Genomic DNA, 24,671 nt, shown 5'->3' with positions numbered 1-24,671 from the left:
GTTTCCTCATCACTTTCCTCGTCAGAGCTGGAACACCTCTGACTACGCCCAACAGCATCTCCAGCTGTGGATCCCGTCCCATCCCTCCAGCTAAACCATGGGTCTAATCCTGAAGGTCCCCATTCATCTTCTGTCCCATCATGGCCAGTGGCACCCACTTCCTCCCTTACCCGAGTCCAATCCATCTCATCCTCCTCTGAGCTAACCAGCCCCTCCTCCATTCTCTCCGTAAACCCTTCGAAAGACTCCTCGTCAGATGGTGCTGCAAATATGTCTCGCAGTCTTTTTCTCTCTCGCTCCTCGAGAGTATCTGACTCTCGAGGAGTCTTACGCCCACGTCTGTCAGTAACAGAGCCATGAGGCTCAATCATAACACTATCCCCTCTCACAAAGGCCTCCTCCCCCGATGGCGGAGAAGTGGCAGTGATACCTTCCGCTATAGCACCACGACGACTAGAGGTATCAAGTTTCAACAGCGAACGATGAAAGACTGGATGGACCTTTAAACTAGACGGTAAACGCAAACGAAACGCAACAGAAGAAATCTTTTTAACGATAGGAAAGGGACCCAAATACCGAGGCGCAAACTTTCCCCCAGCCTGTTTAATATGTTTGGAAGATAACCACACCAAATCCCCTTCTTCCAACTCCTCCCCTGCCTGCCTGTGGCGGTCAGCCTGAGTCTTTTGCGTTGCCTTAGCTTCCAACAGTAAGCGACGGGCAACATCATGCAATGCAGCCATTTCCGAAGAGCGGTACACAGGGTCCGAAGAGACCACATTGGTCGACGGCGCCACACCTCCCCGTGGGTGAAAACCATAAGTTAGCTCAAATGGCGTATGCTGACTAGACGTGTGCACCGCATTGTTGTAAGCAAATTCCGCCACCGGTAACCACTTTACCCAAGCCGTGGGTTGATCTAAACAAAAACAACGCAGATACTGCTCTAAGAGCCCATTAACCCGTTCCGACTGTCCATCCGTTTGCGGATGGAAAGCTGAAGACACGTTTAACTTAGTCCCCAAACACTCATGGAAGTGTTTCCAAAAGCGTGACACAAATTGCGGAGCCCTATCTGAAATAATCACCTCGGGTGCTCCGTGCAAACGATAGATGTGCTTTGTAAATAGTAAGGCCAACGTAGGGGCCGCCGGAATGGTTGAACAAGGAATAAAATGAGCCAGTTTACTAAATAAATCCACCACCACCCAAATACAAGTATAACCCCCAGACTTAGGCAAATCTGAAATAAAATCCATGGAAATGATTTGCCATGGCCTCTCCGGAACAGGTAAAGACGATAACAACCCTCTAGGGCGCCCAACAGGCGTCTTACTCTGCTGACAAACGGCGCAGCTGTCACAAAAGCGCAGAATGTCTTGCCGCATCTTTGGCCACCAGTAGCTCCTGGTGATAAGCTGTACGGTCTTGAACCTGCCAAAGTGCCCAGCCATGGGTTCGTCATGGTGGGCTCTAATCACCTCCAGCCTGAGGGTCCCCACTGGTACGTAAACCTGCCCCCTACGCACCAATACCCCGTCTTGATCCTGGAGATGCGGCAGTATGGTACGGTTACCTGCAGAGAGCAGCATCAGTTGCTCCTGAGTCCACACATCATCCTTCTGAGCCTCAAGGATCTGGTCATGTAACCCAAGCTCATTATCTACAACACACAGAGAGGCAGTAGGCAAGATGGTCTGACATACTACCTGCTCATTGGTCTTAAATTCCGGCTTGCGGGATAAAGCATCGGCCCGCAAGTTTGCCTTCCCCTCCACGAACTGCACCTTGAAGTTAAACCTGGAGAAAAACAAAGCCCAGCGGATTTGACGCTGGTTTAACCTCTTTGCTGTTTGCAAGTGCTCTAAGTTCTTGTGATCAGATCTGACCACGATCTGGTGCCGTGCCCCTTCAAGCCAGTGCCGCCACACCTCAAACGCCACCTTAATCGCCAACAACTCCTTCTCCCATATGGTATAGTTCTGCTCGAAGGGTGTTAGTTGCCGCGAGTAAAATCCACAAGGACGCAAGGTCCCTGAGGAATCCTTCTGAGACAATACAGCCCCCAACGCGTAGCTAGAAGCGTCCGCTTCTACCACGAACGGTCTGTCAACATCAGGATGGGTTAGTATGTTGTCCGATTGAAAACTAGACTTTAGTTGTAGAAACGCCTCGTGAGCTTCCCGCCCCCACACAAATGGCTGTTTCTTGCGCAGAAGCTGCGTCAAAGGTACCGTGAGCTTTGCAAAATTCGGAATAAACTCCCGGTAGTAATTAGCGAAACCCAAGAACCTTTGTACATCCTTCTTAGTCTTCAGCTCCTGCCATGAGTTGACGGCGTCAACCTTATGTGGGTCCATTTTAAGTTCCCTACCTGACACTACATGACCTAGGAACTCCACTTCAGGCACATGAAAGACGCACTTGGAAGCCTTGGCGAAAAGCCCATTAGCCCGCAGTCGGTGCAGAACCTGCTTGACATGTTGACGATGTTCTTTCTCGTCCTTAGAAAAAATCAAGATATCATCCAAATAAATCACTAAAAATTGGTCAATTAGGTCCCTGAACACATCGTTCATGAACCTCTGGAATACCGCAGGAGCATTACAAAGCCCAAAAGGCATGACTCGGAACTCGTGGCATCCGAAACACGTGTTAAATGCCGTCTTCCATTCATCCCCTTCCCGTATACGGATTAAATTATAGGCCCCCCGCAGGTCAAGCTTGGTAAAGACCTTAGCCCCTTGCACCCTTGATAACAGTTCCGAGATTAAAGGGAGCGGGTACCTATCCCGAATGGTGTATTTGTTTAGGATCCGATAGTCACAGACCAGCCTAAGTTCCCCAGTCTTTTTGGCTACAAAGAATACTGGTGCCGCAGTTGGAGAACTAGATGGGCGAATAAACCCCTTGGCTAAATTTTCATCTAGAAACTCCCGCAAAGCTTGCCTTTCCGGTACAGTCAAGGCATACAGCCTCCCTGCTGGCAGTTTCGCACCTTCTGCCAACTTGATGGCGCAATCATATGGCCTGTGCGGTGGTAATTTGTCCGCTTCTCTTTTACAAAATACATCAGAGAACTCCCCATACTCAGCAGGCACTCCCTCCATATCAGAATGAGTAACATTTAGAGTGCAACAGTCCTGCCTCTTTAAGATCACTTTACGTGTTGCCCAATCTACTTGTGGGTTTACTACAGCTAGCCAATCCATCCCCAGGATCACATCATATCTAGGCAAGCTCGTAATATCCCACACAAACGTTCCCGTTACTCCCTGCACCTCCCACGTTACTGCTGAGGTTTCATGGTTAACCACCCCAGTCTCCAGCAGTCTCCCATCTGCTCCTTCCACCCACACGTCGCATGCCTTGCGCACTCTAGGAATGCCATGCTTCTTAGCAAACTCAATATCTACATAGGAGACCGTAGCCCCTGAGTCCAGCAGTGCCAAAGTAGAAACAAGTTCCCTTCCCCCAACAGATAATGTAATGGGTACGAAAACATGCTTCCTCCCCTCAGTTGACTGCTTGAGGAGCCCTAGTGCGTTGGACTCACGTCGCACTAGGGCTGGCCTTTTCCCGAAAGCTGGGAAGGTTTCACATTACAATTTTTGGCAAAATGCCCAGCATTCCCACAGTACAAACACAAGCCCAGCTGCCTCCTACGGCTCTTTTCCTCTGTAGACAGCTTTTTAAAGACCCCAAGCTCCATGGGCTCTTCCCCCATCACCACAGGTGCCCTGGTTACATGCATGGGTGGCGCACACATTGCTTTTGAGTGTTTACGAGCCTCGAACCTTGCGTCTAAACGCAGCACCTTAGCTACTAAGGCGTCCCAGCTTTCAGCCGGCTCCAAGCGTGCTAATTCATCCTGGAGCATATCACTTAACCCGGCAGTAAATAAAAGCATGAATGCATTTTCTCCCCAATCCAGCTGGTGGCGATACAGGTTAAACTTATTTAAGTAATCCAAAACAGTCCCCTTTCCCTGTTTCAACCGATACAGAGCCCACCCAGCGTTCTCCGTGCGGAGAGGATCCCCAAAAGTATCAGTTAACAACTTTTTGAAATTATTCAAATTGTCCTTGACTGGGTCATTTCCCAAAATTAAATTAGTGGCCCATTGTCCTGCGGGACCGGTCAACAAACTCAAAATAAAGGCCACCTTGCTAGTGTCTGTAGGAAAAGCATGAGCACTGAGCTGAGAAAAATAAAGCTCCACTTGTGCCAAAAAGGTTGGCAACTTGCACCTGGTTCCGTCAAAGCGTTCAGGAGTCAAAACATGTCCTTTCACAGCCTGAGCTGTTTGGCTAACGGTAAAAGCCGTTTGCAATTGGTCTACTTTGGCCCTTAACTCATCCATCGTCTTCCTGACGGGTTTATTGCTGCAATAAACTTTTTATGGGCGTTGGGCAATCTGTCAAGGACAGAACGCCACAAGATTCAAAGTAACAGAGTTTATTAGATTACAGAACTCAAAAATGCCCGTAAAACACAAGGGCCAGGCAGTTTTTTGCCTTTAGGAGCAAAAAGGGGCAAAAGTAAATGTTCAAAAGATAAACCGGATTAAACCGGAGTTTAATCCGGGTAAAAACAAACTGCTTGCTCAGCCTGGGTATAAACGAAACGAAAGCCAAGGAACAAAAGATACAAAGAATGCAACTAATTGGCAGCAGATTCCTCTCTGCTGCCAACACTGTGCTTAGAGTAACTTGCGTCGCTCCCCCACACACACAGCAGACAGGATCTCCAACACGAGTAAATCAGCCAAGGATTGTAGCAGTTGAGTAGACCAGTTCCGTTCCGTAGATCAAAGCCAGAAGCAGACGTTTGTAGTTTTTCCAAGTCCAAGAAGGGGGGGAAGACAAGCCGTGGTCAGTTCAGTCCGAGTTCTCAAAGCAGGAGATGGCGTCCGTCAAGAAGACGACGGAAGGTCAAGCTAATAAGAGTAAGCACAGGTTTGCACAAACAAATGCCCACACAATCCCTCCCGCCGTCTGACCCTGGATTCCAATCAACTTACGTCACAGCACAGGAAAGCACACAAGTCTTCAGGGAAGCGTCCCACACACACACGGATCCCAAGCGTTTGCCCAGATTACCTTGCCCAACGCAATTTGCAATTGCTCTCAAGCCCCATTTTATGCCAGTTACAAATCTTCATCACTGTCAGCTGTCCTCCTTAACCCGGGCGTTTCCTCATCACTTTCCTCGTCAGAGCTGGAACACCTCTGACTACGCCCAACAGCATCTCCAGCTGTGGATCCCGTCCCATCCCTCCAGCTAAACCATGGGTCTAATCCTGAAGGTCCCCATTCATCTTCTGTCCCATCATGGCCAGTGGCACCCACTTCCTCCCTTACCCGAGTCCAATCCATCTCATCCTCCTCTGAGCTAACCAGCCCCTCCTCCATTCTCTCCGTAAACCCTTCGAAAGACTCCTCGTCAGATGGTGCTGCAAATATGTCTCGCAGTCTTTTTCTCTCTCGCTCCTCGAGAGTATCTGACTCTCGAGGAGTCTTACGCCCACGTCTGTCAGTAACAGAGCCATGAGGCTCAATCATAACACCTCCACTCTCCCTTCACCATCCCTCCACCACATTCCCCCTTATATCTTTACAGTATCTTTAAACATGTATAGAATTTTCTTAATCTTTGTCCAATATCTATATTGGTTTCACTACTTTCTATCCATTCCATATACATTTGCCATTTCTCTTTAATTTCTTCAGTTTTACCATCCTGTGTACCTTCTTGGGCTATACATGCTATAACTTCCAATTAGGCTTGATCAAATGGGTAGTTGTTTCAATTTTCCAGATTCCACCCACAGGTTATTACTTATTACTGCCTTTCTTGCTAGGATCATTGCTTTGAATAAGTCTTGATTTTTACACTAATATTGTTCTCTGTTATTGCCATTAACATAAATTCCATGTTTACCTGAACTGGTATGTTGAATAATTTCTCAATTTTCTTTATTATATTTTCACAAAAAGTTGTTGCGTTTAGGCATTCCCACCATATGTGGGTGTACCAACCTTTATCTGCTTTACAGTGCCAACATATTGGGCTTAATCCAATTCCCTTCTTTGATAATTGGGCTGGTGTCCTGTACTATTTCCAAATAAAATTTCTTTCTAACTCTATATTTTTCCAATTTAATGTTCTTAACTGCCTTCTTTATTTCCTCTATAGTTTATTTTGTGAGGGGACCTTTTGCCATTTATTTTGTAGGTAAAGGTAAAGATTTCATTTTCCCCTAACATTAAGTCTAGCCGTGTCCAACTCTGGGGGTTGGTGCTTATCTCCATTTCTAAGTCCCCTTGGGTGAGAAGGGCGGGGTATAAATGTTGCAAATAAATAAATAAGGCAAAGAGCCTACGTTGTCTGTAGACACCTGCAAGGTCATGTAGCCAGCATGGCTGCATGGAACGTCGTTACCTTCCCGACCTATTGATCTCATATTTGCGTGTTTTCCAACTGCTAGGTTGGCAGAAGCTGGAACTGACAGCAGCTTACTCTGCTCCCCGGATTCGAACCACTGACCTTTCAGTCAGCAAGTTCTGTCCTTTTGTGAGTATACTTTCCAGCTTGCTGTCTTTGCATATACATTCCTCATATTTTCTCTCTTTGAGTTTATTGAATAGGCCTAATACTTTGAGATAAACACTATTGAAAGACATACAACAAGATACGAAGAGCTAAAATAGGAGTTAAAATCAATTGATGAAATGCAGATTAAAAGTCACAACTTAAAATTGACTGGGTAGGCCTGCCAGAAATCTTGTTTTTGTTGGACACCTTGGAGAACATTTTGGTATAGTTTTTCAATAAATATCGCATCAGGCCACAAACAGTTCAACATAGTTTGTGGCAGCCTCTAAAATGAAGTTTCTGGCATGTAACAAGTACTTTCAAAGTAAGTACCACACAATTAAACAGGAAATGATACTTTCAAACAGATATTTTTTCAGATTTTGTTACATAGTGTTATTAAAAGACATACAATGAGATACACAGAGTTAGAATGCAGGTTGAAATCCACAGATGAAATGCAGATTGAAATTGACCAGGAAGATATAGGTTTTCAATTGGCCTGGGGGTCTCTTCCAACTCTGAGATTCTCTAATAACCACACTAACCACCATTTTAAGGGGGTTTTTTTTTCAAAAAAATAATAATATGAGTGTTACTTGCCACCCTAAAGAAATTCCTCATAGTAAAAGCTTAGTTCACATCTTCACATTTTCAAATGAAAGTTTTTTTCCCAAAGGTTAATTTCTCCCTGTGACTTGAATAGAAATCCCTCAGATCTTAAATCTGAAAATTTCCAGCATGGCATGCCAGTAAATGTCAGAACTGTTGGTTGATGGCTTAATGTGATATATTCCATGTTTCCCTGAAAATAAAACATCCCTTGAAAATAAGTTCTAGTAGAGATTTTGCTGAATTGCTAAATATAAGATCTCCCCCGAAAGTAAGACCTAGCAAAGTTTTTGAGATTCCCAGAAGGAGATAACCTCATCCAGTATCTCTTTTTCCCCATGTTGGGATGTAGAAAAGGAGTGAAGGAACTGGGAACTGGGTGGTGAGGGGTCACATTTCTGCCCAGAGCTATTTACAGCACCTCCAGCATCCCTTCTCCTTATTTTCTTTTTCGCCTCACTCCCCAGGCGGGCTTACTCGCTGAGCAGCCCTCAGGATGCCTATTACCGCTGCCATGTCTGCGGGAGCCGCGGAGAAAGGTTCCGCCCCCCAAACTGCCCCAGTCCTGCCTCTGTTTGCCTTCTCCTTCTTCAAACTTGGATACAAACTCCCAAGGGTCTTGGGCCCCTTCCACACAGCTGAATAAAATCATTATCTGCTTTGCTTTGGAATATATGGCATTGTGGACTCAGGACCCTTCCATACAGCCATCTAGCCCAGAATGTCAAGGCGGATAATCCACAATATCTGCTTTGAACTGGGTTATCTGAGTCCACACTTCCATATACTCCAGTTCAAAGCAGTTACATGGCTGTGTGGAAGGGTTCTATATACTGCTTTTTCTCTCCATAGGGAGACACAAAGCTGTTAACATTAAAAGCATTACAATGCAATTTAAAATATACAGATATTAAAACAGTATTAAACATCATTAGTATTAAAAACATTTCAGATTAAAAACAAAAATATTTTTAAAATACAATACTCTCCATTAACCAGCACCTTTGAGGATTGGAAGATACCAGCTAAAGGCAATTTCTGGTTTTTTAAGTGCAATGTTCATTTTTTTTTGTTCAACAATAAATGTGAATTGTTCTTCATGGAAAAATAAGAAATCCTCTAAAAATAAGACCTAGCACATTTTTGGGAGCAAAAATTAATATAAGACACTGTCTTATTTTTGAAAAAACAGGGTAAATGTTGTAAATAAATAATAATACTGGCATCCTCAAACTGTGGCCTTCCAGGTGTTTGGGCCTCCAACTCCCAGAAGCCCTGTTCGGATGGAGGGCCACAGTTTGAAGATGTCTAGCCTAATGATTGAAGGCAGTCAAATAACCCATAGCTGCCACTGCATACAGATAGTATCATACTTTTTCATATCACATAATGGTGTCATTTTTCAAAGCAAAGACAAGCAGCTGTGAAATAAGCATCATTCCTTCCCCTGGCTGCTTGCTGTCAAGTTAGGCTGGATCTACACTGCCATATAATCCAGATTATTAAGCAGATAATCCACATTATCTGATTTGATCTGAATTATTTGACAGTACACTGCCATATAATCCGGTTGAAAGCAGATAATTTGGATTTTATATGGAAGTGTAGAAGGGGCCTGGCAAATCCTTCTCTTCAGTAGAACTCAAAAGCACTAAATGTGATTCTCTACTTCTTCCTGTGTTTGCTCTGCAGCAGTGAAGATGCTTCACTTTATGTTTTAACTGGCAAAGATCATTTCCTATAGTCCCCCTCTACTCACTAAGTGGACTAATCTGTATATATAAAAATGCAATGTACATTTGTAGGACCGAGTAAACAACAAAACCACTGAACCAAATCACACCAAATTTGGCCACAAAAGACATAATCATCCAATCTACGTCTTTCAAACAAAAAATAAACCTAGAAAAATAAAATGCAAATTAGAGGATGAGAAAGAGCCGTTTTCAGCCCTGCTGCAAAAGGGTAGGCCCTGCCCCCTTTCTCTCCTAGCAACCCCCTCGGCCACAATGGCACCAGGGGATATTCAGGGTTCAGTTAGGCCTCTTCCACACTGCCTATGAAATACAAATTATTTGATTAGAACTTGATTATATGGCAGTGTAGACTCAAGGCCACACAGCTATATAACCCAGAATACCAAGGCAGATAATCTACAGTATCTGCTTTGAACTAGATTATCTTGAGTCCACACTGCCATATAATCCAGTTCAGTGTGGATTTTATACAGCTGTGTAGAAAGGGCCTCATATAATTCAGTTCTAAGCAGATGAAATAAGATTATAACTATAATATATAATCATTACTGTGGTATAATAATACAGAACAATCTAATCTCTAAAATCAGCACAGTAAATAAAGACTAACACCCTGAAAACAGGGAAATTCCAAACAGGAAACAACCAGGGCAAGCGAACACCTCCCAGCAAAGGATTCCCCCAGGCAGGAAGCAGCCAGGCTTTTAAGCTGCAAGACTATTTAGCTCAATTCAAGCTGACCAAACAATGATTCCCCTACAAAGGAAGGAGCCAGGCTTCAAAGTGGCTCTTTGATTGAGGGTGCTGCTCCAGTTCGCCAAACAAGGACTCCCCGAGGTATAACACAGCCAGGCATTGAAGCTGCAAAGGGTATTCAGTGCAATTCAACCAGACCAACAAAGGATTAAACTTGGTAGAAGGCAGCCAGGCTTTGAAGCAGTGATACTACTCTGTACTATTGAAGCTGACCAACCAAAGATTCCCCTAGGTAGCAAGCAGCCAGACTTTGAAGCAGCGAGGCTATTCATTGCAATTCTAGCAGCCCAAAAAACCATCCCCCTAGAATGCAAGTACCCAAGCGTCCAAGCAGCAAGCCTATTCCATTGTATTCCAGCTCACCAAACAAGGATTCCCATAAGAAGAAAACTGCCAGGCTTTGAGGCTGCAAGGCTATTCACTGAGTTGAGCTGTTGAACTTGCGAACCAAAAGATCTCATGTTCAAATCCCAGGAGCGGAATGAGCGCCCGATATTAGCTACAGCTTCTGCCAACCTAGCAGTTCGAAAACATGCCATTGTGAGTAGATCAATAGGTACGCTTCGACAGGAAGGTAACGGCGCTCCATGCAGTCATGCCAGCCACATGACCTTGGAGGTGTCTATGGACAATGCCGGCTCTTCGGCTTAGAAATGGAGATTAGCACCAACTCCCAGAGTCAGACATGACTGGACTTAACGTCAGGGGAAAACCGTTACCTTTAACCTGACTAGATGAGGAAAATAGTTATTCCAACATGATTTAATTTTATTGGCCAGTGTCTCATCCTAGTAAATGGACATATAAAGTCTGCTCTTCAAAATATCTAGTGCCAATCATTGAAAGTTAAGTTTTAGTAGAATGCCTTCATTCTTGTGTGATAAATGTTTTGTCTTTCATCAGCTTTAGGGTACCTTGAACATGGTTTCCTCTCTCAGAATCTAAATATTTCTTTGGTTCTTCTTGTCCCAGAACCTCAGCCAGAATGGTAATATTTCCTTGTTCTACTTTTAAGTTGTTTTGGAAATATGTGACTAGAAAAGAATGTATTTGTCAACTGTGATACAAAATGTATTTTCAAACTACAGTTTGCTCATTTAAGGATATGATTAAACTGGTGTCCGGATAATCCTTATATATAACTAAGACTGCTGTCCTGATGCATAACTGCTAAAAAAGGACAGGAGATTTTGGTCTGGTGGGCAGTTGGAAGCAATGTAATCCTACAGCCTTTGCAGGATTTCTCCCCCACATGTGTGCATCAGACCATATTGCATATTTAATGCTAGTTATACATTTTATTTTCTATTCTGTTTCAGCAAAGCTCATGTTCCCACAAAACATTTTATATAAACCCCTGTACTGGTGAAATATCCCTTTTCTGGAATTCTGAAATATTCCAAAATTGTCCACATGGATGGTTGACATAATTACACTTTTGCTTTCTGATAGTTCAGTTTACACAAACTTGGTTTCATGCATACTTTTGAAAAAAGTGTTGTATAAAACTGCCTTCAGCCTATGTGTGTAAGGTGTACGTGAAACATATATGTATTTAATGTTTAGATGTGGGTCCCATCTTGAAGTTATCTCACTATGTAGCTAAATGCAAATGTAGGTTTTCCACAATCCTAAAAAAATGCTGAAATTCAAAACACTTCAGGTTCCAAGCATTTTGGATAAGGGATACTCAACTTGTACCAGTATTTTCTGGATTGCCTGTAATAGCATTATGGCTGATAATAGATTTCTTAAACAACTGTCATGGCAGTCTAAATAATTTCAGGTGACTCTTCTAAGAATTTCAGTCTTTATATGTTATATAAAAATTAGTTTGATAGATGTGATCATTTCATTTATAAAAGAAATAACACGTATAATACGATATTTAAAGAAATCTACCTAGTAATATTAATTTGAGAAAGCTTTTATCTTTTTTGTAGCAACAAGCTTTAGAATGTGCTCTGGATCGTGCTGAGGTAAGTAGATTGTTTGAATTATGCATATACTTTGAGATTAAAATACTAACATTGGATGGTGCTGTTGCTGTTCTGCATACAATAACATTTGTTTTAGAAACACGAATGTATAGCTCACATTTGGGCAGACCACTAATTTTATGATGTGAACAAATTCTGATCCAAATGTTTCCCTCAGTCCTTGCTTCTTCTAGAAGGGCTGAGAAGAGGGGTTTGGAAACTTTTACTTCTGTTTTCATATAATGACAGTTTACTGTTAACATTGAAACACTCAACTTTGTTAATAAACGAAAGTAATTGTTAGTAAATGTACCCCCAAAATCTATAAAATAAAGCACCTGGGATAAAATTAAAAGTGACAGCTTTTACAGTAAAAGAGTATAGCTGCAAAGAAGTATTCACAGTCTATCATATCCTTGACTTGGAATGAAATTATTAATACCCCCTCATAAAATGAAACAATGACTTATGCCAAGATTTTTCAGTTTAAATTGCTTTTTCATCCACCAGTTAGAAATGTCTCCAAACATTTTTCGGAACTAACTGATAATGGAACCCTTATTTTAAAAGCTGCTATCTTTGCTCTTAAGAATTTCTTGCTCAGTTTTGATGCTTATAAAAAGAAATATATAATGTATATAACCTATGGGATGCCACAAACCTACTCCTGTCCTGTCTGTATGTTAACATCTACATGAGAATGTTAGCCAGAGAGCTAGGGCTTGTGCATCCATAAACAGATAACACTCAGTTCTACATCTTTGTTACAACTGAGTTAGGTGGAACTATATACTGTCTGAACTAGTCTCTGTAGCAGTTAATTGGCTGAATAAGGGCTGGAGAGAGAGGGCAGGGTATAAATAAAGTTTATTTATTTATTTATTTATTTATTTGTTATCACCAGCTAAAACTGAATCCTGGAAAGAGTTCCTTTGTACAGGTGGTTCCTGGGTTGAGAAGCTGGAAGTTATTTCACTTGCAGGGATAGGTATATAACCCAGGGGTGTTCTTGTATTTATCTACATCATTTGGATCCTCAGATGACCTGAGTGGCAAAGCCCACTTGCTATTAGCTTCTGGTATACTGCCAGCCTGGAACAGGCGAAGTCTGCCTACAATCATCCACTCTTCCAAAACTTCACAATTGTCTGCTGTAATGGGCTCTGTGTTGGTCTACCCTTGTACTTGGTTTACAGGTTGCAACAAATGAAGAGTACATCAGCCGGGCTGCTTAGCATTTGCCTCTTTTCTTGTACATATAACATGTATGCATAAAGATTTGCATTGGTTGTGAGTTAGATACCAAGCTTTTTGTTTATAAGGCCCTTTGCAACCCATGAACAGGTTGTCTGAGCGACTGCCTTCTCCATGCATTCTGAGGAAGCGGCTCTGTTTATTGTCCCACAGTCTAGGTTACTCACTGATTGCCCCACTTGGATTTGAAACGCGCCTGAATGTATATTTATATGTATAACTATGTACGTTTTTTAATGTAAGCTCTCAATTTTAATGTAAGTTTTTAATTTAAATGGATTTTTAAACATGATATAAATTGATATATATGTTCATGTTGTAAGCCGCCCTGAGTCCCCTGAGGGGTGAGAAGGGCAGGGTAGAAATGATGAAATAAATAAATAGGTTGGCTTATTTGACTGGTGTTGAGGAAGGCCTTCTCTGTTGTGGCTCCCACCTTGTGGAATGGTTTTCCATTGAAATTGAGCAGGCCTCCAATGCCATCACCTGGATATGTCTTTGTTTACCCAATCATTTCCTATTTCACTTTATGAAGCTTAAATTCTTACAATTACTTTGTTTAATTGTTGTACAGATTTTACTTTAGTTATTTTAAATATTTTTTCTTATTAAGTACTAGTTTATTTTACATGCTTTTATTATGAACAACATTGATATTTTTAAAGGATTTTCTTCCAGTGTTGTGATTTGTTGACTTGATCACCAAGTGGATTGGTTATAAGAATTGTTTCAGCATTTAAAAAGGAATTCTTATATTTCTTCAATTTTAAGATGCACTTTCTTTCTAGATAAACATCTCTAAAAATGGAGTGCATCTTAGAATCTCAGGTGTAGCTTATGTATTTTTGTTGTTGGTAATGTTACTGAGATTAGGGTGCATTTTACAATAAGTGGCATCTTACAGTTGAAGTATGATATATAGGAAAAAAAGTTCAAGGCAAATAACTGCTGTAATAAAATAAAGTTTTTAGTAGCTTTGGAAGTCACTCACGCTTTAATTAAAACTACTTGCATCATTTTAAGGATAAGGCTTTGAAATTGTCTTGCGTACTAGTGCATCGCTTAAGTTTTTTTGTCATTTTTTCAGTATATCATTGAGAGTGCACGTCAGAGGCCCCCCAAAAGAAAATATTCATCTAGTGGAAGGTGAGAAGGTTTTAATATCTAAACAGCAGGATTCTGGACAATCTAAGACTTAAGATGTGTACTTGGTCACAAGCTTTTGTGGGTTGTGGTTTATTTCATTGAACCTGATACTCAAAAGACTCGTTTTTTTTAATTTTAGGAAATCAGTATTTCAAAAATTGTATGAACTTTATCTAGAAGAATGTGATAAAGAACCTGAAATAAAGGTAAGCAGAATTTGTCGAACACTCACTCCAGACCTTCTGTGTAATAGTAAATGTTTTGTCATGAAGTGATCAGTCCCCCAGTCTGAGGGTAATGTGGCATTAAATATTGCTTGAAATATTGCTTGTCTTTAGAATACATTTTCCCAAAGTGAATATACTGTTTTGTGAATTGTTTGAATTTTTCTTACAGTTGACCTCTAGGACATGGAAATGATTTGAACAGCAGTCACAGTTGCCTGCTAACTAAATCCAAATTCCTCACTTGGTTTTCCAAGTAACTTATTTTGATTTTTAGTTGTGTATTTCTATTCACTTTTAATTTGGGAGAAAGATGCAGTGTAAATCCAGAGAATGCCTAAATAATGAAATAAATATATGTTATCCTGTTGAAATAAAAACATAGATAGACAAAAGTAGATTTTTTGCATGAAAATTATGAGAAATTTCTTATAATGGTGTAAGCTTCAATATTTTCTGTCTTCATGAGTGGTTCCCATTTTAAAGCAGAAGCTGAGACGAAATGTGAACTTATTGGAAAAACTTGTTATGCAAGAAACACTGTCGTGCCTGGTCGTGAATTTGTATCCAGGAAATGAAGGTTATTCGCTGATGCTCAGAGGAAAGAATGGCTCAGGTAATCTTTGCAGTGGCTAGTTCTTGAATTCTTGTTCGCACTGCAATCTGTGGCCTTGAAAACAATATTTGGTATTGTCTTTAGCTAAGAAAAAAACAACTGAAATAATTATATTGTAAACAATGTAATATACAACTTGCAAAACATATTTTGGCTTTCTATATATTTTGTGTGCTACAGATTTTCTTCCAGTAGGTTATTCTTTCCATAATTAAAAGAAGGGTGAGCTTTGTCTTGTTCTAGATAATTCATTTGCATGTTCTCTTTAATGTACAGTGGCTTGTAGCATATTGAGTTCACAATTTTAAGCAAAACAGACACTTGCAAACAAGAATAATGAATTAATACTGTATTTCTTTAGTTCTAATACTTTTTCCCTAGATAAACATCTCTGAAAGTAGAATCTCAGGTGTATATTTTGTATTTTTGGCGGTGGTGGTACTGAAATCAAGGTGTGATTTATAATCAATGGCATCTTACAGTTGAAGAAACTCAGTAAATTCCTGCTGAAGGGTATTTTTCATTTTAATGCAGATTCAGAAACAATTCGGCTTCCCTATGAAGAAGGAGAATTACTCGAATATTTGGATTCTGAAGAACTTCCCCCTATTTTAGTTGACCTGCTGGAAAAATCTCAGGTTTGAAAGATTGCAAGGATGTCCTTGATTTTTGATTTGGTTTTGCATTCCACATTACATAGTAGTAGCAGTTCTAATTACTGTGCGGCTGTCTGTACTGAGTGGCTATTCAGCCACCCTAGAAGCCAATGTATAGAACTGAAAATAATATTTTGTTTTGTGTTTGTATTTAGTTTCCTTGTGGTATACTGATAGAAATGGATTCATAAATTAAGTAGTGAGAGGGCAGAAAACAAAAGGGGGGGGGGGTAGCTCTATAGCTGCACTTTCCTACCCAGTTGTCTGGTCATTTTTATTGCAAACTAAGACCTTATTCAAACTAGCAAAAAATTCCTTACCCACCTCAGTTCCATTGCTGTTGGAGTGCACAAAATCGTACAACTGTTTTCACAGTTTTAATGTGATTTGGAAAAACATTTTGGGAGGGGCATGGAGGTTTATTTACAATGTGTGTCTTGCTGGACTAGTTACGTTAGGCGATCCCTCGTAGTTCGAGGATGATTGTCTTCCACCCTGGGGGTGTGTCCATAGATGGCTGAAGAGACCTATTCTTGATCTGCATGTTCTCCCGCAGTGAGGACATCGGTTTCCAGGTGGAAGGCGGTCCCTGTCAGGGTTGGCACTTTTGGCACGTTTCTCCCTTAAGCCCTCCATTTGTGCCTCTTCGAACTCCACAGCACTGCTGGTCACAGCTGACCTCCAATTAGAGCGCTCAAGGGCCAGGGCTTCCCAGTTCTCAGTGTCTATGCGACAGTTTTTAAGGTTGGCTTTAAGCCCATCTTCAAATCTCTTTTCCTGCCCACCAACATTATGTTTCCCATTCTTGAGTTCGGAGTAGAGCAACTGCTTTGGGAGACGGTGATCAGGCATTCGGACAACGTGGCCAGTCCAGCGGAGTTGATGGCATAGGAGCATCGCTTCAATGCTGGTGGTCTTTGCTTCTTCCAGCACGCTGACATTTGCCCACCTGTCTTCCCAAGAGATTTGCAGGATTTTTCTGAGGCAACGCTGATGGAAACGCTCCAAGAGTTGAGTGTGACATCTGTAGACCGTCCATGTTTCGTAGGCGTAGAGCAGGGTTGGGAGGACAATGGCTTTATAAACAAGCACCTTGGTATCTCTACGGATGTCCCGGTCATCAAACACTCTCTGCTTCATTCTGAAAAATGCTGCGCTCGCAGAGCTCAGGCAGTGTTGTATTTCAATGTGGATGTTGACTTTTGTGGAGAGGTGGCTGCCAAGGTAGCGGAAATGGTCAATGTTTTCTAATGTTACACCATTAAGCTGTATTCCTGGCATTGCAGAGGGGTTAGCTGGTGCCTGTTGGAAGAGCACTTTGGTTTTCTCGATGTTCAGTGAGAGGCCGAGCTTCTCGTATGCTTCTGCGAAGGTGTTTAGAGTGGCTTGTAGGTCTTCTCCGGAATGCGCACAGACTACCTTGTCATCGGCATATTGGAATTCTATAACAGATATTGTGGTGACCTTGGTTTTGGCTCTTAGCCCGCTGAGGTTAAATAGCTTGCCATCTGTCCGATAGATGATTTCCACACCGGTGGGAAGCTTCCCATCAACAAGGTGAAGTATAATAGCGATGAAGATGGAAAATAAGGTTGGGGCAATAACACATCCCTGCTTGACACTTGATTCCACCTTAAATGAGTCACTTTGGGAACCATTGCTGTCCAAGACTGTTTCCATCATGGCATCATGGAGGAGCTGCGGGATGTTCACAAATTTGTCAGGGCACCCGATTTTTTGGAGAATGGTCCAGAGAGCGCTGCGATTCACTGTGTCGAATGCCTTTGCAAGGTCAATGAATGCCATGTACAGAGGTTGGTTTTGTTCCCTGCATTTTTCTTGGAGCTGATCATGTCCACTGTTCTTCTGGAGGGACGGAAGCCATTCTGGGATTCTGGGAGGGTGTCTTCTGAGACAGGGAGAAGGCAGTTTGCAAGGATTCTTGTGAAGATTTTCCCAGCGGAGGTTAGAAGGAAGATACCGCAATCGTTTCTGCAGTCTGTTCTATCCCCTTTTGTGAAAAGGGTGATGATGGTGGCATCCTTGAAGTCTGCTGGGATTTTCTTGGTCACCCACACCTTTTCAATGAGCTGGTGGAGTTGTTGTATCAGCTCAGGTCCACCCGTTTTGAAGATTTCAGCAGGGACCCCATCAGGTCCGCTGGCTTTGTTGTTTTTTTGTTGGCTGATGGCATTGCTAACTTCTTCCAAACTAGGCAGTGCTGCAAGCTCATCCCTGATTTGTTGTTGTGGAATTTGTGAGAGGGTCTCTTCGGCCACATTGGAGCTGCGATTCAGCAGGTTCTGGTAGTGCTCTTTTCAACGTAGTGCAATTGATGTTTTGTCCTTCAGAACTTTGGTTCCATCTGACGAGCGTAGAGGCTGTATGCCATGGTTTCTTGGTCCGTAAATGATCTTTATGGCTTTGAAAAATCCCTGAGCATCATGGGTATCTGCAAAGTGTTGGATTTCTTCAGCCTTCTTTGTCCACCAGATGTTCTTGAGTTCTCTGGTCCTTCTTTGGACTTCAGCTTTTGCACTGGCATAGATGTTTTTCTTGGCAGCACAGTTGGTGTCTCTCTGCCATGTTTGGAAGGCTTTCCTTTTGTTATCAATTAGCTGTTGGATCTCTTTGTTGTTATCGTCTTGATGTTTCTTAGTTTGGTATCCAATGGTTTCTTTGCAGGCTGTGATGATGGAGGTCTTCAGTTTGTTCCAATGTTCCTCAACATTTTTGGGGTGTTCTGTGGGCAGATGATCTTTGAGTGTTGTTTGGAGAAGGGCTCGTTTGGAGGACTCCTGAAGGGCTTGGGTGTTCATTTTACGCCTTGTTTTTCTTCCTTGGAGTCTGCGTTTGGGGACGATCTTGATAGCCATCGTGGATCGGATTAACCTGTGGTCCGTCCAGCAGTCATCAGCACCTGTCATGAGAAGCACATCGTGGCGGTTTCTGGCATGTGTAATTACGTAGTCCAAGAGGTGCCAATGCTTTGATTGGGGGTGCTTCCATGATGTCTTGAGCTTGTTTTTCTGGTGGAAGAGCATGTTGGTGATGACAAGATTGTGCTCTCCACATTTGGTGAGAAGCAAGATGCCATTCGAGTTGCTTTTTCCGACCCCATCTTTTCCTATGATCCCTGGCCACAGGTCGGATTCCCGTCCAAGTCTGGCATTAAAGTCCCCTAGGAGGATGATTTTGTCCTTCTTAAGTATCTCCGATGGGATGGTGTCCAGCTGACAATAAAAATTTTCCTTGATGTCTTCGTCAGCATCTAGAGTTGGTGTATAGGCACATATGATGGTTGCCTGTTGGTTTTTGGCAAGGTTAATTCGGAGGGTTGAGAGTCGTTCATTGATGCCAGTGGGTGCCTCAGTCAGGTGCTTCACCAGGTCATTACTGATAACAAAGCCAACTCAGTATATTCTTCGCTCTTCTTCAGGCAGTCCCTTCCAGAAGAAGGTGTAGCCTTCTTTTTCTTCCTTCAGCTGTCCCTCTCCTGCTCTCCGGGTCTCCTGAAGGGCTGCTATGTCGATGTTAAAGCGTCCCAGCTCCCTTGCAATGATAGCAGTCCTGCGTTCGGGGCCTTCGCTGTCAGTGTTATCCAACAGTGTCCGTTCGTTCCATGTTCCAAAGTTCATTTCTCTTTTTTGGCCGCAGAGTGGTGACCCCTCAGGACGCGGCAGTCCAGTCAGGGTAAGAGAGGCAGACTATGTTTAGGGCACCTTTTCTAGCCCCTTCCCCATGTGGGGTGAGCAAAGCGGATCCTAAAAAGGGCTGCTCAGTCATGGATACAGCTGCTGAACTATTCAACTGCCTCGGACCTTGGGGTAGAACGACTGAGCCCATGTGCCAGTCTGTGACTTGGGGCTTCCAGAATTCACAGTCCTGCCCCTGTCGCCACTCGCTAATCGCCATGGGACTTTTGTAGGTTTGTTTTTATTTTTGTTAGTGATTTTTTTTAATGTGTGGAGGTCAGTGCACGGCCGGTCAACACACAGTCTTTACAGAGTGAGGTTCCAGCAGTGGTGTGGTTACCACAGCGAGAGTGGATTCTCAGTCTGTTGCAGCCTTCTTCCGCCTTCACAGCCATTGTAACATGTACCATGTTATCCTCTGCCTGCTCCGCTGTTGAGGTCTTTGGGTCTTCGGATTGTGCTTGGTCTAGAACCTCCCCTGCGGCCACTTCTGGGAGTGCATGACTCCAGTGGTTGTGCCCGCAGGTTCATCAGAACACGCAAGCCCCCTCACTATAACAAGATGACAATCCATCGAGAGGGGCTGGACTAGTATGCTACTCAGGACTGGGGTCCAGTTATGTAGGCAGGACAGACTGGTGGGTGATGTCCTCTCTCTAGCAAGAATACTGTTGCTGTTTTATTTTTAACATTCATTGTACATTAGCACTATTCTGAAGAGTGGTGTTATGATTTAAATGTTTGAAAGGATGTCCTAAGGAAGAGGGAGCAGGCTTGTTTTCTGCTGCGCTGGAGACTAGGATTCAGAGCAATGAGTTCAAATGATAGGAAGGGAGATTTCACCTAAACATTAGGAAGAACTTGCTGACCTTAAGAGCTGTTCAACAGTGGAACTCTCTGCTTCGGAGTGCGGTGAAAGCTCTGTTAAAGGCTTTTAAACAGGCTGGATGACCATCTGTCAGGGATGCTTTGATTGTGCTTTTCCTGCTTGGCAGGGGATTGGACTGAGTGGCCCATGTGATCTCTTCTAACTCTGTTCTATGATTCAGTCCCAAATAAATGTCTTCTTCAGGAATTGTATAAGAGGAGAGGAGATTTGCACAATTGCTGCATTGAAACCCTCATGTTTTTCTACTATATAAGGGAAAATAACAGAGCCAGTGCAACCAGAGGATCACCCTGTGTTTTGCCAAGGAGTCAACAACAGCCACCATAGCACCATGTTATTTCTTTGAACCTGGAGGATGGAACTGTTTAGCTGAGGTACCTCTAGCAGCTAGGCTCTTTAGTCTTCTTCCTGCCTTCAGTGCCCCATGATGCTAACTGTGGTGAATCCTAGCAAAGAGACAGCTGTGCTAAGTTGACTCCACTAGGCATGCCCAGGTCAGCACCACATTGAAGCAAGGGAAGGTGGAAGCTGTTTTACCTTTTTATTCCTCCTCCTTCCCCGAGGACAAGAAAGCTTTGTACACCACCATGAATTCGTTGGAAGGAACCGCGCAGACACAAATGTGAGGAGTAAATTATTTGTTTTGGACCAGAGATGAAATTTTAATTCATTTGCAGAGGAACCAGTCTAAAATGTTTCATAAGGTGAGAGAAGCTGCTTAGTATGCAACCCAATCAATCTCATATTGACACCAGTGGATCTGCAAAAGCCACCATCATCCCCACCTTCTACCTGGACTCTCCCCTCATTATGCCTGCCCTACATCCTGTGTGCACATGTTTTGAGAGACATTTAACAGTCACTCATGATCACTCACTGGGATCCAAAGGGGAAGCGGATTGGATAGGGGAGGCATCCAGTGAGAGTGTATGGTAGATTGTAAAATTGATAAGAAAACAAGAAGACATGCATGTTAGAGATAAAGAAATGAAGTCATTGTTATCCCTTTTGTCCTCATATGATTTCTGTTGAAGGTACTGTGTGACTATCAAGATTATAATGGGTGCATGTCTTCCTAACAGGAGTCAAAACTGAACTGAATTATTTTGCTAGTATGGACAAGGCCTAAACCCCATTATATTCAAAAGATCATATTGTTTCATTTATGTCCCTGGAATTTTAAATCAGAGTTTAACCCAAATTAGAGTTTAGCCCAACATCTGAATTGAGTTTTGGTGCCTCCATATGTATTGGTTTTTTAAAAAAATAATGTGTTGTACTTGAAAAATAGGATCCTCAGTTTTGTTGACCCTTCCCATTTACATTGCTCAGGACATTTATTAAAAGAATAAAAATATAAACGGTGTTTACAGATATAATTCTTAATGCATATAGAGGGTATGTTCATATATGATTCTCTTTTAAACAGATCAACATTTTTCATTGTGGATGTGTCATAACAGAAATACGTGATTATAGACAGTCTGGTAATCTGAAGTCCCCAACATATCAAAGCAGGCACATTCTTTTACGTCCAACAATGCAAGTATGTTCTTCATGTTTTAAGATTTTCATTGCTCAGATTTTTTTTAAAAAACATAGACATTCAGTCTCTCAATTATGAATAATAAGTGTTTTATATTTTTTTCAGACATTGGTTTGTGATGTTCATTCCATTACAAGTGACAACCACAAATGGACACAGGTAGATATTACAGTTATAGAGTTTATCAGTTCTGTAATTCAGTGATTTATCTGTAAGAGAAAGAAGCCAATTCGTGGCAATTGTTTTCTTATTTTGTGTCACCTAGCTATTACAATAACATGGCAACTGTACAATCAGATAGGTTAGCGGATAAAAATGCTATCTAAGTGTTCCTGAGATGCAGCCAGTCGCATAAAAATAAGTTATCTTGGGGTATTTATTTTTGCAGATGCTCAGTAGAGGGTTTTTATATATTATCATTATTATTAATTATTATTATTGATGAAATTATTGAAATGTTTGTGTTCATGTTTTAGGAAGACAAACTCCTACTAGAAAGCCAGCTCGTACTAGCTACAGCTGAACCCCTCTGTCTAGATCCCTCAATTGCTGTAACATGTACAACAAACAGAGTTCTCTACAACAAGCAGAAAATGAATACCCGCCCGATGAAACGGTATTGGAACATGGGAATCTATGGGAATAGATTGCTTTAAATATTTTATTTTAAATTACTGTGTAATAATGTAGATATTAGCTACCAAGTTTCCATCAGAACAAAAGCCCCTTAGGAAAAAAAAACTTTAAAAATGTATGCTCAACTCGTTCAGGCCTGAGTTTTGGGGTCCCCCTTTTGATGAATACTGTTATGTAAGACTGACGTAAATTTCCTTCTTTTAGTTGTTTCAATGTTTTGTAGGTGTTTCAAGAGATACTCCAGGTCATCGCTGAATAGACAGCAGGAAGTGAATCATTGCACAACACCACCACAGCTTAAATTGTTAGATTATGTGCAGAGAAGAAGGGAGAGAAAAGCAGCCCCGCAGCATGACCTCAAAATTTCAAAAGCTGGAAATGTATGTATATTTTTAGAGGAAAGCAAATTGGATGAATAATCTTGGTGGTCAATTTTCCTAACTTTGTTTTATTTTTCCTTTTAGTGCGTGGATATGTGGAAACAGGCTCCTTGCTATTTGAGTGTGCCATCGGAAGTAGATGTAAGTTGTGGTTCAAGGGCAGCCCACTATTAATAATAATAATAATAATAATAATAATAATAATAATAATAATAATAATAATAATGCTTTATTTTTATTCAGGCCTATCTCCCTGGGCGAACTCAGTGTGGCTTACACAAAAATTGGCAAACATTCAATGCCAAGTAGTGGCATATTTGTGGAAGTTCCTCAGCCATGCTTGAGGTCTCATTGTGATAGCTCAATTGGTAATAGCTCTGTGGTGGAAACAGAGTCACAATTATTTATTTTCTATAAAATAATGCTGTTATTATGGAATGTTTTGTGTCCATAATTTGCTAATGGGCGTTCTTGGTGATGGCCCTTGGGCTATGGTACTCCCTCCCCCGATAAAGTAGATCAGCCCCCTCCCTCCTGACCTCCAGGAAGAAAGTGAAGACATGGCTGTGGGACCAAGCTTTTGGACAATGATTCCCAGTGCAATAATGATCTTTCAGTGCAATAATGAATAGTGCAAGTGACAATCGGAATGGCCCCTGGAATACACTTTTGGACTGTGTGATTTTGAATAATTGTTGTAAGTTTGATATATTTTAATTATGCGATTTTAAAGTGTATGTTGTTTTATTTCTTTTATGTATTCAAAGCATCAAATTGTGCCTTTGTTGTGAACTGCCCCGAATCCCCTTTGGGGCGAGAAGGGTGGGATATAAATGCAGTTAATAAATAATAATAATGTGTGTAATTGGTCCTCTGTATTCACGGATTCTGCTTCTACAGATTCCACCATCTATGACTTAGGAATATTCATAAAAACAAATTTCATAAAATAAACCTTGATTTTGTCATTTTATATCAGAGACATATACAGTGGTACCTCTACTTAAGAGCATCCCAACTTAAGAGCATTTTAATTAAGTCGTGGAATGAATTAAACTCTTAAGTCAAGGTATTACTGTGCATTATGGGGTTTTCATCCATGGATTTTGGTATCCATGAAGGTTGGTGAATCAAATCCCAGCAGATACTAAAACCCATTCTATGGAAGGGGGGACAACAAACATTTCATTTAAGTTGTTAACCATTTGTTCAGCATGTTACTGATGTAAACACAGACACTATTGTTCAGATTAATGTTAAGGCAGAATGGTAAAAATAAGTGCAATTTGAAGGAGGACTAATCTGGATAATTTGAACTGTTATTTTTTCTATGGGCTATATTATTACAATTGTATTTATGTAAAAGTGGAAAGCCTGGATGAGACATTATGTTGAAACATAACAGTACAGGCAAATAAGTCCTTTAGGTTTGTTCTTAATTTGAATTTGTGTAACTTCACTCCCGTGTGTGTGTGTGTGTGTGTGTGTGTGTGTATAATTCCTATAAGCTTTGAATAGCATAGGGAAGGGTTAACACCCCTGTGGTGTTTATCTTTCTGTCTGCGCCCTTATTCAGAAGATTTCATCTCACCTGTAATAATTGGATTTTGAAATATTTGACTTGTGTAAACAAGTATTGGTGATAAAGCTTCAGTGGAGACACCTTTCCCCCATGAGCGGATTTCCCTTCTGAGGGGTAGAGTTCTCACCCTCATTCTTCACTATGAGCTATTTGTCTGTCAGATGTTTGTAACTCAGGGACTGTCAGTAATTCCAAAATACCACGTTCATGTCTTATATTGTAGAAATTTGTAGAAATATTAAATTCATGGCAGTTATATCTAAATCTAGTTCTGTATTTTTCTGATCAAAAGTGTTAGACCAGTCAATTAATTTTTGTTGCCAGCTTTAATTTCAATGCACTTTTC

At 41.6% G+C, this 24,671-nt stretch overlaps 1 protein-coding gene across 14 annotated transcripts in view; it reads left to right on the top strand.

Annotated features, from left to right (window-relative positions):
• Window positions 1-24,671, top strand: part of supt20h (SPT20 homolog, SAGA complex component) — a 52,354-nt gene that overhangs the window by 4,244 nt on the left and 23,439 nt on the right. For 8 of the 14 annotated variants that reach the window (XM_062971363.1, XM_062971366.1, XM_062971365.1 and 5 more), the window contains exons 2-13: window positions 6,491-6,576; window positions 10,626-10,710; window positions 11,666-11,701; window positions 14,043-14,101; window positions 14,241-14,307; window positions 14,812-14,941; window positions 15,476-15,579; window positions 21,611-21,727; window positions 21,833-21,886; window positions 22,204-22,343; window positions 22,587-22,743; window positions 22,828-22,884. In XM_062971363.1, the coding sequence (XP_062827433.1) occupies window positions 10,708-10,710; window positions 11,666-11,701; window positions 14,043-14,101; window positions 14,241-14,307; window positions 14,812-14,941; window positions 15,476-15,579; window positions 21,611-21,727; window positions 21,833-21,886; window positions 22,204-22,343; window positions 22,587-22,743; window positions 22,828-22,884 (924 nt within the window). In that variant the 5' untranslated portion in view covers window positions 6,491-6,576; window positions 10,626-10,707. The remainder of the gene's footprint in view (window positions 1-6,490; window positions 6,577-10,625; window positions 10,711-11,665; window positions 11,702-14,042; window positions 14,102-14,240; window positions 14,308-14,811; window positions 14,942-15,475; window positions 15,580-21,610; window positions 21,728-21,832; window positions 21,887-22,203; window positions 22,344-22,586; window positions 22,744-22,827; window positions 22,885-24,671) is intronic. The other 6 variants (XM_016991177.2, XM_016991179.2, XM_016991173.2 and 3 more) reach the window with 2 other exon arrangements.

Source organism: Anolis carolinensis, chromosome 2, assembly GCF_035594765.1.
Source record: "Anolis carolinensis isolate JA03-04 chromosome 2, rAnoCar3.1.pri, whole genome shotgun sequence".
Classification (NCBI taxonomy): Eukaryota; Metazoa; Chordata; class Lepidosauria; order Squamata; family Dactyloidae; genus Anolis; species Anolis carolinensis.
Note: the sequence above shows the minus strand (reverse complement) of the source record. Positions and strands in the feature narration are given on the sequence as shown.